At 44.6% G+C, this 20199-nt stretch overlaps 2 protein-coding genes and 1 pseudogene across 2 annotated transcripts; 2 read left to right on the forward strand and 1 right to left on the reverse strand.

Annotated features, from left to right (window-relative positions):
• Positions 1-1488: 1488 nt before the first annotated feature.
• On the forward strand, positions 1489-3236 carry LOC119358540 (zealexin A1 synthase-like). The gene has a single exon (XM_037625032.1). It carries the CDS (start codon positions 1489-1491, stop codon positions 3034-3036), a length of 1548 nt encoding a protein of 515 aa, XP_037480929.1. The 3' UTR covers positions 3037-3236.
• A 6958-nt stretch (positions 3237-10194) lies between these two features.
• LOC119358541 (noroxomaritidine synthase 3-like) lies at positions 10195-12345 on the forward strand. Its single transcript, XM_037625033.1, has one exon. It carries the CDS (start codon positions 10195-10197, stop codon positions 11719-11721), a length of 1527 nt encoding a protein of 508 aa, XP_037480930.1. The 3' UTR covers positions 11722-12345.
• Positions 12346-14318: 1973 nt separating this feature from the next.
• LOC119358542 lies at positions 14319-15905 on the reverse strand (annotated as a pseudogene).
• Between the last annotated feature and the right edge of the window lie 4294 nt (positions 15906-20199).

Consider the following 20199-nt stretch of genomic DNA (forward strand, 5'->3'; position numbering starts at 1 on the left):
TCGTTCTTGTTAGAGTCAGCATCTTGGTTGGGGATGTGTGGCGGCGGCGATGTCCTTTAGTAGGAATAATGTCTCTCATGTTCTATCCCCAGTCCGATGGTGCGTCTAGCATCGTCGGAGGGCGTGTGGAGATTTGTCTCCCTCAGATCTTGCGGGATTTGGTCGGTGCTGGTCTTCGGTGGATCTATTTGGATCCGGTCTCCGTTCGTCTTCATTTAGGTGTTTACAGGTTTGATCCTTCTGATCTACGACTTTCTTCATCGGCGATGGTTGCTACTCTAGTGCGCTGGTCCTTTGGGGTCTTAGCACGACGACTTCCCGACTGTCTACTACAACAATGTTGGTCCGACTCCGGTGAGGGAGGGGCGATGACGGCGGCGACAGACATGGTTGTAATTTTTATTACTTCTGTTATCTTTTGTACTCCCATGATTGAAGATGAATAGATTGGAAGTTTCTCACAAAAAAAGGAAGTTATCCAATCACTCTTGGGCCAGCTGGCACCAACCAAGGGGAGGCGGGGCTCCCTCCAATCATTCGAAGAGCTGAGATCTCCTAAAGGAAAAATTAGCTACTCCCTCCACCTTTCTATGGCCTAATGCATTTTTTTAGACTGCCTTTGGCTATTCTAAATGTAAATAACTTTCTTTATAAATTGGTTAAAATTCATTAAATTTGACTTTCTAAAAATATTAGACACTGCATTAGGTAACGAATGGGGTGTAAGTTTTGTGAGAGCCACTTGTCGTGTAATTTGCATGTCATATATTATTGCTCTAACACGTGATCAATGTTAATCTCAAAAACGCATTTGGAGGATGGCGGCAAAGCCGGCAAAAGCAAGCAGGAGAGGGTGTACTACTGCTGCTGCTGCTATACGAACAATGACACTAAAACAATAAGAGAAGCAGCTAAATGTTTTGGAAACCAATGAATAAATGTTTTAAACAAAGGTGTAGTCATACATCAGGGCAAGCATGTAATAACGAGTTCAAGTAAGAGAAACGGTCAGTTTGACCACCATGGCTGCTAGCTTGAGTTGGCATATTATACTTTCCGTGGACTGCGGGAGCTCACTCGTGGATAAAAATCAACCAAAAGGAATGCCGTAGACATTATTGCAGGCTGATAACGATGAGAAAGATCATGGACTTGGCCTCCGGTGGACATTATTTACAGGCTTCTAGACACCTGATTGTTTCAAACTTCTGAACGTGATTTGATCAGGGGTGTGGCTAGATCATAGTTGACTGAGACTTAATCAAGTTTTAGTCAAGTGAGAAAACATATAAAGGAGAACAAAAAATTAAGAAAATTTTATACAGATCTCCGTGTAAGATTCCACGAATATAGCATCGACTAAACTTGGTTAAGTCTGAGGTTTAGCAATCCCGTTGACTAATAAACAACAGCTCTCTGCGATCCACCAATCGAGCCATTTAAATTCAGGACGTGGTCATTCGATGTAAAGAGGCACACGCAAGAAGAATGGAGCCTGCAGCACTACCGTTGCTCTGGTCCGTTGTCCCCTTAATCATCGTACTCTTCTTACTTGTCATTAAAATCTACACCTCGTCTCCGGCGGGAAAGCGGCTGCCGCCGGGGCCATGGCAGCTGCCACTCGTAGGCAGCCTCCACCACTTCCTGCTGTCGCGCCATGGCGACCTGCCGCACCGTGTCCTGCGGGAGCTCTCTCGCAAGCACGTCCCGCTCATGCTGCTCCGCTTCGGTGCTGTGCCCACGCTGGTCGTCTCATCTGCCGAGGCTGCCAGGGAGGTCCTCAAGACGCATGACGCAGCCTTCGCCAGCCGCCACCTCACGCCAACGCTGGACATCTTCAGCCGCGGCGGCCAAGACATCCTCTTCTCCCCCTACGGTGACCTGTGGCGCCAGCTCCGCCGCATCTGCCTGCTCGAGCTCATGAGCGCACGCCGCGTCCTGTCCTTCCGCCACATCCGGGAAGACGAGGTCGCCGCCTTGATCGGCTACATCACAGACGAGTGCGCTCGCGGTGGCGGCTGCACGGTGGTAGAAATCGGCCAGCTGATCACCCGCACGGTCAACGACATCGTGGTGCGGTCGGCCGTCGGCGGACGATGCCCGCGGCGGGACGAGTTCCTGCACGTGCTCGACCGGTCGGTGAAGCTTGCCGGTGGCTTCAACCTGTCTGACCTCTACCCATCGTCAGCGCTGGCGCGCTGGCTCAGCGGCGCCCTCCGGGAGACCGAGCGGTGCAACCGCAAAGCGCGTGCGATTATGGACGATTTCATCCGCGAGCGCGTCGACGGTGCCGGCGAGAGCACGGAGGACCTTCTCGGGGTGCTGCTGAGGGTGCAGAAGGACGGTGGGGCGCAGTGCTCTCTGGACCTCACCACCGACATCATCACCACCGTGGTCCAAGAAATGTTCGTAGCCGGGAGCGAGACCTCGTCGACAACGCTGGAATGGGCCATGTCGGAGCTGGTGAGGAACCCGCGCGTTCTCCACAAGGCCCAGGCGGAGGTGCGAGAGGCACTCCATGGACGGAGCAAGCTAGTGGAGGGTGACCTCGCTGGCGGGCGGCTGAGCTACCTCAACTTGGTGATCAGGGAGACATTGCGGTTGCACGCACCGTTGCCCTTCCTGCTACCACGGCAGTGCCGGGAGCCATGCGAGGTGATGGGCTACCACATCCCCGAGGGTACAAAGGTTCTCTTGAACGCCTGGGCCTTGGGCAGGGACGATTCCTACTGGGAGGACGCTGAGGCGTTCAAGCCGGAGAGGTTCGAGGAGAGTGGCACCGCCGCCATGGACTTCAAGGGCGGCCACTTCGAGTATCTTCCCTTCGGGTCCGGCAGGAGGATGTGCCCAGGCGTGGCGCTCGGCCTCGCCAACATGGAGCTGCTGCTCGCCAGCCTCCTCTACCACTTCAACTGGGAGCTCCCCGGCGGCGGGAGACCGCAGGAGCTCGACATGTCTGAGGCGTTTGGCATCGCCGTCAGCAGGAAGTCCAAGCTCGTGTTGCGCGCTATGGAGCATATCAGGTTCGAAAATTAATAGGTTTAGGACGCCGATAACATCCACACGTGTGGCATTAGACGTCCGCCTACACACCGTGTGTGGTGTGAGCAGGAGGCAACCTATATGGGCAGTGTGTGGACAAACATTAGAATTGTCCATACATATGGGCGTAGCTATTCCGTGCTACACGCCCAACAAATACTACTCATCTTCATTCCATGCGTGTGCCACGAAGCAAAAATGCCCACACGTCCTGACGCAGCTACGTTAGGTATCCGCGAGATGGCGATTTAGCTGCCATCCGGAATGACGGATGTAGTTATTCGGGATGGCAAATGTAGTTGCAAAAGCATGGCAACTCTATCTGTTTGGTTACCTATAGTTGCCATGTCTAATTTATGGTAGTTGTCGCATGTAAACAAACCATAGTTGCCGTGTGTGATTAACTACTTGCTACATATGGTCAAACAGTAGTTGCATTGTGTATTTTACCTAGTTGTCATGTGTTGTCCAATCATAATTGTCATGTATGGTTAATCGTAGTTGCCATGTGTGTTTATCTGGTTGCCACGTACACACAATTGCAGTTACCGTCTAGCAACGAATCATAGTTGCCGTGTGTGTTTACCTAGTTGCCACGTACGCGTAACAGCAGTTGCCATCCAACAATGTACGAGTGTCGTGTGGGTGAAAAGTAGTTCGCCCACACGCCCGTGGACTAGGTGGTGCCTGTGTGGGCAGAAACTAGTTCGCCCACACAACGCAGCTGGTAAGCCGCATGTTGCAGGGCGTGTGGGCGAACTCTCCAACACCCACACACTAGCCCCGTCCTACGTGGCATGCGAAAACTGCCTCGGTGTGTCAAGATTCATGCAAATTTAACTGGACGATGATCCACGCATGTGGGTGAGTTGTAAAATTACCACACATGTGGGCGTTAGTATTTTTGAGGGTTTATTATCTCACCTGCTTGAAAAAAATCAATTTAGCTCTGCGGATCATGGAACTGAGCGATATGGTGTAATCAATACTAAGTTCATGTCTTCTTTTTCTTGTCGTGTTGTCTCGTCACCCTCTATGTCATGTTTTATGCTAGTGTTGGTATTGATGTGCCCATGGTTAATTTTATGGGAGGATGATGTACCAGCCGAGGCTGCTGTCATTGTAATGTGCCTAACATGTGTTCGTAATAAAGCTTTGCTTTAACCTTAAAAACAGTTTTGTAGTGCTGCCATCAGATTTGGCGGTCACTTTGCTCTTGAGGTACACTATTTCAAGGACAGTTTAGAACTTTTCATTTTATGGAAAAAGTTCAAAACAAACCTTGAACTAATAGACAAAAGCTAAATCAGATCCTAAACTTTAAATTCTTGAAATCAGCACACTGAACTATTTAATCCCGGTCTATTTTAATCCTTGAGTGTGTTCCCAAACAGGGATCGTTGATATGACACGTTGAACCTGGGATGGTTGGCTGCGGCCATACTGGGCTGGCCCATAAGGCAGGAGCGAAGCTTTTTTTTCTGCAACATTTTTTCCGAACCGCACCACATAAAAACGTTGAAAAAGAAGAGTACCTATTCTTATGAAGCCATCTCTAACTAATGGCTATTGGTAACATAAGTGAAGCACAAAAATATTTAAACACACGCAACGTGGAGATTTGAAAACATATCTTGTAATTTTTTGAAACATTTTCTTGAAAATTGTCAACAATTTTGAAATCCGGATATTCTTACAACCAAAAAACAATTTCTTTAGTTCCAAACATTTTTTTAAATTTGAACATTTTTTGGAGTTACGAACAGTTTTTGAAAAACATTCATTTGTTAAGACCTGAATTTTTTCCCATTTGTAAGTTCTTTAGAGGTTGTTCACATTCTAAAATATTGTTCAGGTTTCAAAATATGTTTTTCTTTATAAATGTTCATGTTTTAAAAAAATTACTTTAAAATTTAGTTCAGGTTTCAAAAATTGTTAGTGATTTGAAAAAAAATCATGTTTAAAAATGGTTCATGTATAAAAAATATTCAGGGATTTAAAAACTAGTTCATGTTTGAAAATTTGTTTGCGTTTTTAAAAAAATGTAATTCCAAAAATTATTAATTTTTTTGCAAAACATGTTTGGAATTTGAAAATTGTCTATTGCTTTTAAGAATATCCGAATTTCAAAATCGTTGATTATTTTCAAGAAAATGTTTTCAAATCTCGATGCTTAGTCTGGTTAAATGCTACCACATTTCACATTTGTCACAAACAGTTATCAGGTGAAGTGGCTACACGACGAGTTCAGCAGCGCCAGATCTCAAGTTCGTTTCCCGTGAGTATTGTCTTTTTGGTATTTTTAAGTCAATAGAAAAACACATTTTGCATTCGGTGCGCCGGCCCAATCGCCAACAATCCCGGTTTAACCTGCTACCATGTTGATAATCCCTTCAAAAACGCGCTCAAGGTTTAATATAGACCGGGATTAGATAGTTCGGTGCGCTAATTTTAGGGATTTGAAGTTCAGGGTTTGATTTATCTTTCATCTAAAAATTCAAGGTTTGTTTTGGACTTTTTCCTAATTTTATATTACTCTCTGTTATCATATATTCATATTTTCCACCCATGCATTATTACATAATGAATAATTCATTTCGTAATCCAGTACAATGAGAGCATGTATGAAAAAAGTCAACGGATTCCGATACGAGCATTTCAACTCATAGCCCCTAAAAGTGTGATTGTAATATGTTTAAAACTCTACCATGGAAGAAAACCAGATACTGTGTTGTGAACCCGATCGCACCAATTTTTTATCCTTTCTCCAACCCGTCCAATATTTGATGTGACACTACAAATCAGCATGAAATATACACATGCCTAGTGACGGCGAAATGTGTCACCTTAAATCCGGTCTGAACGCCCCCAAAGTTGCTAAGACGCTCGAAAAACCATCACAGAAAGTGATCTTAGGCGACGTTTCGTTTTTCATCATGAGGATTTTCGTCACAGAATAGCACACGTTTTGTAGTGAACTAAGCAACTATGTATGTTTCCATAAGTGGGCAGAGCCAAGTCCAATTTGTGCATACATGCGCAGCCACATATCACATACGCCACCACAGTTCCTCCTCACATGCAGGGTACTACAACAGTGATTAAGGGTCTCCTCGTGGACATAGTTAAAGGCGGTCTCTGGCAATGCCATATTGAGTGGTCAGGGAAGGAGGGAGATAGCTTATGTCACTGCAGTACCTCCGCAAACCCACCATCGCATTGACAGTAGTAACCTTCATGTCCCTAAGGGAAAATGTTTAGTGGTTGACGTCACCCAACTTCTAAAATATTATTAACATAAACATACAAAGAGGATGTCGAATTCTATCGGTGTTCAGCGCCTAAACATACTAGGGTTCCTCCCTTTCCACGAGAAGTAGGAGTTTTACTTGGACCTAGAGACAACAAACATCAAAGAGATAATCATGCTAATAATGGATGAACGATCAAAGTCATACATGTAGGAATCCAACTAGGGTCTGGTGTTACAAAGAGATGAATAGGGAGATGGCGACAATGGTGATGACGATTGTTGATGTTGGAGTCTCCTTGATCGCGTTGATGGCATAGTGGAGCCCTTCTATTAATTCATCCTCCGGTTCCCTTCTGGGGGCTAGGGTTCTTGGTTCTGGAAAAAAAATTGATCTCTCTATCACTCTCATTCGTGACCCGAAGACACCGGGGAAAAATAGTCAACCATAGGCAGGCGACGCTACCTGGTACGAGTACCAGGTTCCATCTTCTTTCCTAGAAGCATTGTTTCGGCTGGGATTTGCTTTGTTTGATCGCACTTTCTTATGGTAGGTTCCCATCAACCCAATCAATGTGATTTTCACACATAGACTTGTGATTTCTCCTTTAATGCTCCAATCAAGATCCTGGTGAAATTAATCAAAATGGGGCACGAATGCGGTAAGATACCGAAAATCCTAGGACTATGGCACAAAACTAAAAGTTAAAAGTGATGCAACTTTGGACTAATCAGGGAGCGACACCCATGCCAAATCTTGAATATTATCATGAAGTTGTTAGGAGATATTGGTCGATTGGAAGTAAAAGAGTATGACCATGCTAAGCGATCCCTGATGATGGGCCCAACGTAGATGAAGGCTCAACCCAGTCTCCTCTTTTATTTTACAGTCAATCGGGTCTCCTCACCAGGCCCACAATTCTGGGTGTACACGGTCCGGGCCGGTCCGAGCCATCGTTTGTACCGGCCGTCGGTGGGCCGGACCGGACCAGACCGAGTAGGCGAGCGGTTCTATATTGGGGGACCAAACCGGCACGGACGAAGCCCGAGCCAGACCGACGGGACCAAATGGACCGGCCAACAACCCCGGGCGTCGATGTGTGCGAGTGCAGCGGCGAGGTGGGCTATGTGCATGACTGATGTGACGAAGTGGACAACGTGCACGAGCGGCTACGTGGGCGAGAAATTAGCTAACAACTGAAACTTCGGCGAAACCAACAAACTGAATTTTCTGAACATGTTGAAACTGAACCAACGTAGCTCTCTCTCTCTCTCTCTCTCTCTCTCTCTCTCTCTCTCTCTCTCTCTCTCTCTCTCTCTCTCTCCCCGTAACTACCAGTCCTAGTCTCTAGTGCATGATCACACGAGCTTATCTAGATGAGTTTGTTACGGAGGTTGTTAGCATAGTGGCCACACCTACATCCTGTAACACTCGACGGATACATGAACACACGGCCTGTTTCTCCCCTATTGCTCCTTCTTACACTGAAGAAACTGGCGAAACTGAAGTGCGTGAGAAATCCCGACGAGCACAGAGGGACTCCTTGAACAGCAGCGGTGGCTTCACTTCAGAGCGTTCGAATCATGGCCAGTTATTCCTGGTCGTGCCGGCTAGGTGTTTTCCTACCTGGGACAGCTGGTAGCCGGTGTACGTGTTGTCGCCATGGCAGGAATTGGTGCCAGACATGGCAAACTTGTGGGTCCCATGGAGGAAACATAACAATTTTTATGGCAACTTGTGGATGGTTGTTCTGAATGTTACTCGCTCCGTTCCATAATGTACTGAAAATACGTCTTACGATGTGTATAATGTTGTGTATTCGGTATTCTAAATGTAAATAATTTTCTCTATAAATTGGTTAAAGCTCGTTAAATTTGACTTTCTAAAAATATTATAGGCACTGCATTAGGTAACGGATGGAGTATATCTTTTTTGAGAGGCACCTGCACTAAAAAATGTCCACGGTAAAAATAAAAGCACCAGCATGCGCTAGAATGACGAAGCTATCTTGCAGGATGACACAGAAAGGTCACACGCAAAAGCATGAAAGCTCCAGATCAAAGAGCCAAGTACCAACAGCTCCATAACCTGTTAACGCAGGTACGGTTGGCGCCGTGGAGAATCCGTCAGAACATGTATTGTATTGTCACGCTCAAAAGTACCAGTGCTTGCTCAAGATTGACGAGCCAACCGCTTCCGAAAACAACGTTAGTGAATGTTAGGTGTCACAAATCATGCATATATACCAATGTCTATCGCTCGAGATTGCGTAGCCAATTGTCCCACTGGCTTGCAGAAATCTGCTTAGGCGTTGAAAGCAACCCTCAACTATTGGCAAACAACCTACTCAAAAACTCTATCCGCCTCGGTCACGTCTACCGTCTCCTCTTTTACACTCTCTTAGGCTTCAAATTAAGTGCAGATGTTTATAAAAGAAAACCAAGTTTCTTTTAAATTGATGGCGCGCATAAGGTTATATCAATCCTTCTCGCAAAAAAAAGGTTATATCAATCCACTATAAAACAAGGCGAAAGTATGTAAGCTCTTCAAGCAATCTTGCAAGCAATAAAGAACTCAACACACATCAACTCGTCGGTTGAACTATTTTTAGGCCGAAAGCCAAATATTAAAAGAAGTAAACTATTACAAGAATACCCTTGGTACACTTGCCTGTTGCACCTGATGCACTAGATTTGCAAGGAGATATGTAAAAACAAGTGATAGATCTGTTTGTGTAACTTTTGGATTAATGAAGGGAAAATCGGAGTGGTGCCACTATTCCATTCGGATATTTCATGCATGTCACTAAGAATTGTAGCTGTGCCACTAACGAATGCGAAGATATTAGCCAGATGCCTCTACGCCGTCTCAATGAGTTGCCATCAGGTCAGGCCTTCTTTCTGTCTCCTTGACCAGTTTTCTCCTATGTGAGACCAGGCAATTGTCAGGCCGGCCGTTGTTGCCCCGTGTGGGCTGTTGTGATAAAAAAAAATTGCGAGGGTGGCTGTTGTGATAATTTTAGCATGGTCTTATCTCCTGTTCGCCGTTGCCTCATTGCCGCTAGATGCTAGGGCCGGCAATCGAGAATTTTCATGAATCCTGCTGCCTACCTATGCGCTCATGTCCTTGCGGGTCAATGTTGAAATTCTAGAATCCCTTAGTCGTAGGACAAATGAGATATATAACAAGCTATCTTACGGCTCTTCCTCTTTGCTGTTCGCAAATAAATATCAGAAAATTTAGATTTGAAGAAGCAAGTTTACAAACAAATGAAAAAAATCAATATACGGAAAGGCTAAATAATTGAAGTGAGATTTTTAGACATGGCAAATTGAATGTTTTGCATGGGAATTGATATTGGTGTGATGATGAAAAATTTAGATTACAAGCAAGGCAATTTTCTGACAAAAAATAAACTAATGAGGATTTATCATGCTCGCCATGTAATCTTGCATCCTTGATGAACACAAGTTACCATGAAAAACGTTCATTTTGTCATGCTTAAAAATCTGACGTCCACTGGATATTTGGGTTCTAATTATACTTGGTCATATTCGTTGATTGAAACTATTGGCGCAATATCTCTCTTGTTTCATTCTCTTCCTTCATGCTCTCTGGTTCTTGGATTTCTCGCAACGAATTAAGTTGGCAAGATGGCAAGTTGAAGTCGACATCAACTTTTTTTTTGCCTCCCCAAACCCTATCGGCCTCTCATCTCATCCAAAGAGTGTACTCTGCAATCCACCCACGTGTTCATGCGTCATCGACATCTCTTTCTTGCGATAGTCACCAGCATGGGTGCGTGTAGGATTCTGTAAATTCGAACGGGATTTATTGATGACTTAAGCATGTGATATAAGTACCGAAGGTGCACTGCATCCAAGCTTTTCTCGACTGCACCATGGATTGGTTCGTAGGAGCCTTGTCTCTCCTTTGCTGCTTCCTCTTGTACTACCGTCATCTCCAGTCCAAGAAAACATGCAAGGAGGAGCCCACCGAATGGCCATTGGTGGGCCATCTTTTCGGCATGATCGCTGACCTGAGGCGACCGAATTACCATGACTGGGCCACCGTGATCCTCGCCGGCACACGCCACAACTTCGCAGGTCATACGGGGCTAGCCGGCGTCCGGTTCTTCGTCACCTGCGATCCGTCCAATGTGCGCCACATCTTCACGTCCAACTTCCTCAACTACCCCAAGGGCGAGGAATTCGCGGAGATCTTCGACGTCCTGGGCCACGGCATCTTCAACGCCGACGGTGAGTCTTGGCAGCGGCAGCGTGCCAAGTCCCAGCTCCTGATGGCCGCCCCCCGTTTCCGCTCTTTCTCTGCACGGTGCAGCCGTGACAAGGTGGAGAAGAGCCTCCTTCCATTCCTAGCGCACGCTGCTGACGCCGGCGCCCGCTGTGACCTACACGACGTGTTCCTAAGGTTGACCTTTGACATGACCTGCAAACTCGTCTTCGGGGTCGACCCCAGCTGCCTGCAGATCGGCCTCCCCGATGTGCCCTTCGCTCGCGCCATGGACAACGTGCTGGAGACGGTCATCCTTCGGCACATCATCCCTCCGGCGTGCTGGAGGCTCATGTACCGGTATGAGGTCGGTCCAGAGAAGAAGATGGCCGTGGCTCGTAGGACCATCGACCGATTCGCCGTAGACATGATCGCCAAACGCAGATCCGATCTCAACCTCCACGTCGACGACATCCGCGAATCCCCCGACATGCTATCGTCCTTTATATGCGACGGTGACCCAAGCTACGAGTTCTTGCGTGACACTGCAGTGAACCTCCTGCTCGCCGGCCGGGACACCACCGGCACGGCGCTGTCGTGGTTCTTCTACCTCCTATGCAAGCACCCGCGCGTGGAGCTGAGGATCCGGGATGAGCTGGCGCCGATCGCAGCCACAAAGATGGTGGCCGCGGCCAACGACATGGCGGTGTTCGACGTGACCGAGCTGAGCAACATGGTGTACCTGCACGCGGCGCTGTGTGAGTGCCTTAGGCTTTACCCGCCCGTGCCCTTCCAGCACAAGGTGGCAGCGCACAGTGACGTGCTCCCAAGCGGCCACCAGATGAAGACCGGCGACAAGATACTCGTCTACTCCTACTCCATGGGGAGGATGGATGGCGTGTGGGGCAAGGACTGCATGGAGTTCAGGCCGGAGAGGTGGATCGCCGATGACGGAAAGCTGAGGTACGAGCCGTCTTACAAGTTCATCGCCTTTAACACCGGTCCCAGGACCTGCCTCGGCAAGGAAGTGGCCTTCACGCAGATGAAGGTCGTCGTCGCCGCCATGCTGTGGAACTTCACGGTTGAGGCCGTGCCGGAGCACGTCGTCGAACCAAAGCTGTCCATCATACTCCACATGAAAAACGGGTTCGCTGTCACCATGAAGAGGAGGAACGTCACGGACGTGCAGGGCTAGCTAGCATATAGCAGACACGTACATGTAAGTACTGTGTATACACAAGTGCCATGTGAGCTTGCGAAAGTGGCATGTGTGCTTACAAACGATGTAATGGTGTGACAATAAAACGCAGCAGCTATATTTGTAGTAAGTTCCCTGAATTTGTATTTTGGGATTAGTCGATTTCATAGGAGAAGGAAGAAGGAGGTGAAACGCAGCACCAAGGTGGAGATGGGGGCACAGCAGAAACCGGCAGCGAGGCTCATGGATGTGGGTGAAGCTGAGCAAGGAGCAACCCATAACCCATGTCGTCGCAAGTGGAAGCGAGTCCAAGGTTTGACATGTGGGGGTGGGGCGGCTTTTCATATTGGCTTCCCTGTTGTATTATATGGAGTGCAGATTAGGACTAGAGGAAAAAGATGAAGGAGAGCCTTTGAGACTCGATGTTTTTTCGAGGCAACTATGGCTATGTGGCCCAATCTATCTATCAAGAAGCAAGTGTAGTTCGCAGGATTCATTAAATACTCCCATCTCTCGCAACAATCATGTGAAATGTATAGCCCTCCAAAAGTCGATTCGGGATCGGTCGGGAAATTTCCTGGTTTTGATTGTGTCTCGGAAAACTTCTTATCTACTTCAATGTAAAAGCAGAGCTCCTACTTTTCATGTCAAAAATAAAGTCGATTTGATACCTTCTTTCATATTGAATTAAGCTAAGCACTGGACTTACTCAATGTGAAGAACTTCTTACGAGCTAATGGATTTTATCACGAAACACAAGAAATTCAAGGCCCCCAAAAACCTATGGTTTGCTCCTTAATGTTTGTCTACACCTACACGGGTGAGTCAGGTGCGTGCTTTGAAGCAAGTTAAGTTGTGTTGTGCATGTGAGGTGTTTGTGCTCCCAAATTAGAAACCACCGAGAGAAAAGGTTGGGCGTGGCCCACCACACTTTCCGTCATTCGTTTTACTACTTGACGACTTCACAAAAATGTTTCCTTAACTGCCAATCCTAAAAACATGGTGTTGAGGGAGGCGAAGAATATCTCCACCGCCGGCCACCAAGAGGGCAGTGCCGGCGGCTTCCAAGTTCCAACTGGCATCTATCGTGGCCTTGCTGCTGCACTTCCTCCCTGGCGATCTCCTCGCAACTGGAGAACTCAACGGCCTTTGCTAATTCTGGTTAGTCCCCAATTCTGCCCACAAGAGGTGTTCTAATTTTGAGATTAAGATCTGTTTTAGATTAATCTGAATGGAATTACTCTAACATTAGTATCATGAGCTGATTGATCTATGTTTAGAACCCTCATTAGGCCTAATCTATCTATCTATCTATCTATCAGGTCCTCATTAGGCCCTTCTGCTCGAGGGATCCAAGGAACAGCAGCAGCAGACTTATTACTGCATGTGCGTGCTAGAAGTGGGAAGCAAAACTGAGAGGGAGCTTTTCCTTTCACATGGTCATCATCAGGGTTAATCGCAATAGCTTGTAGGGAAGATAGATAGCTTGATAAAAATCTCACAGAGACATCCACGGGAGGAGCGGGCTTCGAGTGCACGAGCTCATTTCGAACTCGAGCTGGCTCGTCTGTTTCGCAGATCAGCTGGATGAACCAATCTGGTCCTGTTGACTTGATTGAATTTACATTAGGGAGTGTCCATTCAATAGCCATAGCACGCCATAGGTATCTTGCATTTGTGCACGTACAGAATGTGTGGTAGGAATCTTCCTCAGCAGCGCCACAGATAGGGCTAACCAAGTTAGTCTCCAGCCTTCGTTTCTTTTTGTTGCACCATGTAGCTAGGGAATTATTTGCAAGGCGCCAACCCGAAGCTCAAAACCCAACCCCTCCTGTCTTTGTTCTCTCTTCCTCTGTGGAAACTGGAACCATCATCTCTCTCCAAACTGAAGCAAGCGAGTTTGGGGGAAGGATCCAGTTGGTCAACATCTTACTACCTCAAATTTTGTGTTCTTGATCTAGATCGGGTTCACCTAAAAAAATTGTCTGAAAAACATCTGGATCAGGTTCGTTTCTCACACTGTTTTGTTGTTTTACCTCTTTATATTTGAATCCATCCCAACTTTACCGATGGATTCAGATTAGCGAAGCATCTACTACTGATTTTTTTCTAGCAATTTGTTGTGCCGTTTTTGAATCACGTTGTGAGACTATGCAGTTCGTATTGCTTACAGTAACAGGACAACCACAATTTGATCAAATTTTCATACTCCTTCCTTTTTGATTTGCCCCTTGAATAATCTTCAAAATTAGTGTTCTTTGGATCTATTATATAAAAGTTCTGCTTTCTTTATTTTTTGCAATTTAGGGTCTAAAACAATGGCGTATGATATGCTTAATGCAATTAGCCTATGGGACACCGTTAACCTCAATGGTAACGAACTTATGATGAAGAGGTCAGTTTATTTCAGAAATGATATAAGAAATATTTCATTAATACTCTATTTTTATTATTTTATTGAATAATAATTTGAATTATTTTTATTGTTAATAGAAGGTGATTTCAAGATAGAATGCGTACATGTAGATATATTGTACCTACCATGCATGTAGTAAAACGAAGACTTGCAGTCCACAACAATTAAGATGCTTCAACCAAAATATTTTGCAGCTGATTCAAAAGGAGGAGAAAATAGGGGGAAAATTAAGATGCTCGTTTTGGCAGGGGAATGCTTTGCTCATTGCGGAAGTAATTGTGGGGGTCGATCTCAGCCTTGGCCTTGGTGAGCCTCTGGTAGTTACCCTTGAAGTATTTTGGCCCCCAATTGGGGCCAAGATCCAGGTCCCTGCAGTTGAAGTAGGCTCCCCTTGGCCTGGATTTGGAGCTCACGTACGGCGCCATGAAGGCATACATGTCCCTGACCCACTTGGTCTCCATGGCTCCGTTATATGCCGAATCCACCGGCCAGTAGTTGTACAACTGCATGCTGTATAGCACGCCGGCGCGGTGCGGGTACGGCGTCGCGTCCTCTGGCATGTTGCTCATCTTTCCGCCGTATGGGACCAAGATGACCTGCGCGTTGGGCTGCCTGAGCTGCTTGTAGAAGATCTTGGCCCACACCTCCCGGCGAATGGCGCGCTGGACGTAGTCCGTCGTCGCCTTGAAGCCATGGTTGGAGTCGAACTCAGAGGTGGTCCGCTTCGTGAGGTCCTCCACGGTCGCGTTGTTGATGTAGGCCATGGACTCGACCCAGGTCATCTCCTTGCAGTCGGAGCGGCTCAAATTCAGCTCCGGGATGCCACCGCTCCTGCTCATCACCGGCAGGAGCGCGTCACACGTGCCGAGGAACACTGCTCGGAAGACGGACATGTCATTCTGGACAAGCGCCCTGATGTACAGCTCCTCCGGCAGGGCCGGCGCCACCTTCTGCCACTTGGTGACCGCGTGCACGGCAGCGCCCTGGCTGTTGGACACCGAGACCTTGAACACCGACACCGTCGCGGGGACGATCACGAGCCTCACCTGCCACCTCAGCACGACGCCGAAGCTCCCGCCCCCGCCGCCTCTTAGACATCGTCCCCCATGGTGGTCTTGTTCAGGAGCGTGCCATTGGCGTCCACCAACTCGGCATCGATGACGTTATCGACGGCTAGCCCGTGCTTGCCCATCAGCGTGCCAAAGCCACCGCCGCTAAAATGGCCTCCGACGCCGACGGTCAGGCACACGCCGGCCGGGAACCCAAGAAGGTTGCTCACCTTCGATATGGCATAGTAGAGCTCGTCGAGCGTCGCGCCGGACTCCACCCACGCCGTCGACGTCTGGTTGTCGACCACCACGGTGCGTAGCTCCGACATGTCGAGCATCGCGAAGCCCCCGGTGTCCACGGACCGGTACGACAGGCCCTCATAGTCGTGCCCGCCGCTGTGCACGCGGAGGGGCACCCCGTTTAGGCTACCGCAGCGCACGGCGATCTGGACGTGGTGAGCATTCGCCGGCATCACGACATAGAGCGGCCTCCCGGTGGTATTTGCAAGGAACTTTGGGTTCCTAATGTATTTGTCAAGCTGCGTGTTGAACAAATCTTCGCCCTGCTCAAACACTGAGATGTTAGCCTTTGTGAGGCATTGGAGGAAGCCAGTGGGCGACGCTGCTTGGGAAGAAGAAGAGATCATGGAGCAGCTGCAGACCAAGAAGGTTAAGGTGAGCAGCAGTGGCGCCGCTAAGTTGAAGCGCTTGGCCATGGCTATCGTTGCTACTACTCCTCCCTCTCCATCCCCAAATAGATGGCCTATATAGTAAAAGGCATCAGTATATTTAATGACATTAAATAGATACTAGAAATATCAATGCTTACTAAGTTTACCCGGATATCTATTTAATATTAAGAAAATGTATGGGATGGCATCAATTAAATAGATATTTAGATATAGCAATCCCTTTGCATATCTAAACAATCCTCAGTTAATGTCCTTATGAGAGAAAGTTTATGAGATATCTTAGCTTTGGTGCCAAGATACACATTTAGATTAACATATTGTTGATTTTAAGCAAGATACTTATTGCACATCTATATTGGGTAAGACATCAATTGTATAGTAGGTAGGACATTAATTGCATGTTGATAATTGGTAGGATACAATTGTCCGGCGGATTTTATGGCATGACAATGAGTCTAAACGTGTTTGTAACAAGTGGCAGTAGAGGATAATTTTAGCACTACTAGTAATAATGTACGTGCAATGCACGTTTATACTATTAGATAGGATATTAGTTGTACGTTATATTAGGTAAGATATATCTGTTGCACTTTGGTATTTGGTAAGATATCAATTACTTTTTCGCAGGAATGGTAGGATATTAATTACACGGCAGATTTCAAGGGATAGCGTTGAGTCAAAGCGTGTTTATAACCAATGGCAGTGGTGGGTAATTAGAACGTTAAACATGTTTGGTGCTCAACATTGGAGCGATTTGAGCCGCTAGATAACATGATTTGACGATCGAGATGGTTTGGATCTGCCCATTTGAGTCTTTTTATATTAGTATAGATAAAGTGTTTGGTGTTCAATATTGGAGCTATTTAAAATACTAGACCATGTGATTTGATGGCCAAGATGGTTTGGTTCTACCTCTATGGGTCTTTTTATGTTGGTATATACTAGATAAGATGTCACACCAAATTTTTACCTAGTTAGCATGACTAGGATATAGTACACGATGTGGTATTTGAACTGCGCTAACAACCCTACTTGGCAGGGGCGACCCACATCATTTCATGGGTATTTAGTTTAATGCGCATTATTTTTGGCAAAACAATTGTGTATATACAATGTATACTACATACTGTGTGGGGGAAAACAAATATTTACGCGTGATATGAGGTTATCCAAGCATTTAGCCCAAACACAAGGCATAGCCCACCTTGTCTCCCTTCCCACCCAACATGGATCAGTAGCCCAATATCCTTATCCCAATCTAGTCCGGTACAGAAATTACTGCAAGCATGATCACACGAGACTCAGTTAGTTCGACCATCACAGGATAGATATATCCATTTCAGTGACAACTAATTTTGAACAAAGGTAGTATTAGCGATGTGAATTTGCAATGTGCGAATGTTTGTGAATTTGTGACAAACGAGCATTAGTATGAAAAAATAGTACTCAAGTATTGCCATTTTGATATGTTAGACAAATGGCACTTCTATATATTAAACAAGTACTGATTTTTATGTGGAACAATTTATGATCAATTATATCAAAATATGATATTCTGCTCAATTATGTATTAGATATTATATAGTTAGGCCCCGTTCAGTATGCAGGTTAGTAAAACAAAGGAATATATCACCGCACAGGAATAGCTTTGGTTGCACACTTCAGTCCTGCGGTCAGGAATAAGAAAAGAATCAATGTTCCGTAGGGAAATTAGCAGGAGAAATCAACACATGTTGGCCCCAGCTAACGATTTTTATATGTGAAAAAAAGTACAGCCCGGTGCTTCCAGCTTGCACAAATCACAAATTCTGACCATGATGTGGGTCCCAGGTAGAGGTTGAAGCAGCCTTTTTCTTCCCGGTGCCCCGGGCCTGTGAAAAAACAAGAGCTCCAGGAAGATGTTATTTTTCCTTTGAAAACGGAGAGTGGAGGACACTTTCCAGAGGATGACCTAGCAACGATTCCTTCAATATGAACGCTGCGAAGGAAAAGTTTACTGTGGGAACATCATTCCTCTGGACTTTCTGCTCATTTCCTATGAACTGAACAGGGCCTTAGTACAATATGATGGTTTAATCAAATTATGCATAAGAAAACAAGGCTAGAAGTTGTAAAGAAAAATAGGCTTTAATTTTTTGAATACACATTCTTCAAATCCTAGACCCGCCCCTACTAATTGGTTTGGCAGCCCAACTAAGACCATAATTGTTCTAAGCTGGTGTCATGCTCGTGAATCATGCATCATTCTTTTGAATGATCTCGGTACATTTGCCCGCGACAATTTTTAAACTAAGACGAACAAAGTAGTACAACTAAGACCATAATTAATACTTGCACAATACCATATTTATGCCCCTCTAGTTCTCATATACTCCTATATAATAATTAGTGCACATCTGAATTACGTCATCTTTGCGTTGTGGTCCTATTTCTCTGTGGGAGCTATTTCTCGCCCTTGCGAGACGGAGCCTTTTCTCGCCTCTGCAAAGCGCTACTGGGGCAAGCCATTATCATAGCTGCAACTAGCGACTTTTTTCTCTATGTTTTTTCACTTTTTTGCAACGTAGTTTATGGTTTTCTCTTGTTTTAGTCCTTTTTATTTTCTTTTTCTTTTTTCTTTTGTTTTCTTTGTTTCTTTCTTGGTTTTCTTCTTTTATGCACCATTTTTTGTTCATTATTTTCAAACATAATAAGAAACATTATACAAGTTTAACATTTTCAAAAAAAATGATGAACATATTTTCAACTACATGTTTGGATGTATATTTTATTCATACACATTTTACATTATTGGTATACATATAAAAAATTATACATGATTAGTTTTTTGGTTGAACTATCAAATCTTTGCATGATAAAACTATTTTTATTTTAATAACTTTTTTTGTTCCATCCCCTAACTCTTGATATTTTTGGTCCGCGACCTTTCCACCCTGTCCCCTGTGCTTTTTTTGCTAACTTGAATTTCTTGTTTTATAAACATCGAATAGCTATATTGATTTAATTTGAACTTCTTGTTTTTATTTTTTCAAAAGGAAAACATTGTTTTTGATAAACATCAAACTGCTCTAATTTTTTAATGTTAAATTATTGATTCTATTTTTTGAAGTCAAAAAATTTATTCTTCATAAACATCAGCCTCTCTATTTTCATAATTTGAACTTGTTGGCTTTTTTTGGAAACATGAAATCCTAATTCTTTTTTAAATAAGCAATGAACTGCTTTGTTTTCATTTCGAACTTCTTAGTTTGATTTTACGTAACAAAAAACTGACTCTTTTTTTGAATAAATATGATGCTATTCTTTTATTTTTAATTTGAACTTCTTCGTTTTATTTTTAGGAAAAACTCATTTATTGCTAGAGGTTATTTCCCACTCTACTTTTGTTGATGATGATTGTGATTAAGCTTTATTACTAGACATTATTTCCAAGTCAGTGGAAACGCCACACATGCCGTTTTCACAAAAAGTAAGCCTATGAAATACGTACTAAACTTCATTTGGATGCGGTCAAGGAACTGTTTACAACAGATTTTAATGGTTGAAACCATGACTTGCTTAGAATTTTAGTTCGCTTTGAGGTTATTGGAGGTTGGGTCATGGAAGTACAAAGTCTAGCGGTTCCGCTATGTACCGGTGAAGAATCAAGCGTGAATTCTGGCATTCGGATGCATGAGGTTCTTTTGTGTACAAGCCATAATTTATAAAACCAAACCAACAACCGAATGGTGTTTCTATTTTCTATGTTTTTTCTATTCTATTCTTCTTTTTTATTTGGTTTTTCTTCTAGTTTTTATTTGTTATACTGTTAACATTTCTGTGCACTGTGAACATTTAAAAAAAAAACATTGAACATTTTTCGGTTGTACTGTGATGATATGTTATATGTAGTGATTTTTAATATAGAGTGAACTTCTTAATGATGTCGTCTGCTAACTTGAATTTCTTGTTTTATAAAAGCCTATGAAATATGTATATATTTTATATATATAACACATATTTTTAGATACAGTGAACATTTTTTATTGAGTGAACTCTTTTCAATCTATGTTGAATATATATATATATATATATATATATATATATATATATATATATGACAAATTTTTCCTACTACCGGGTGTAGTTACACCCATTTTTATTTTGTATGTTTTAGGTAGTATCTACCATACCGCAGTGTATGTATGCGTAGTATGTAGTATGTAAGAATATTTAGATAGTATATATACTATTTTTTAGGTAGTATGTAGTATATTTTTAGCATACTTCTTTTTACGTACAAATATGTACGTATTTTCACAAATATGATAAAAACATG

The sequence above is a fragment of the Triticum dicoccoides genome, chromosome 2A (genome assembly GCF_002162155.2).
Source record: "Triticum dicoccoides isolate Atlit2015 ecotype Zavitan chromosome 2A, WEW_v2.0, whole genome shotgun sequence".
Taxonomy (NCBI): Eukaryota; Viridiplantae; Streptophyta; class Magnoliopsida; order Poales; family Poaceae; genus Triticum; species Triticum dicoccoides.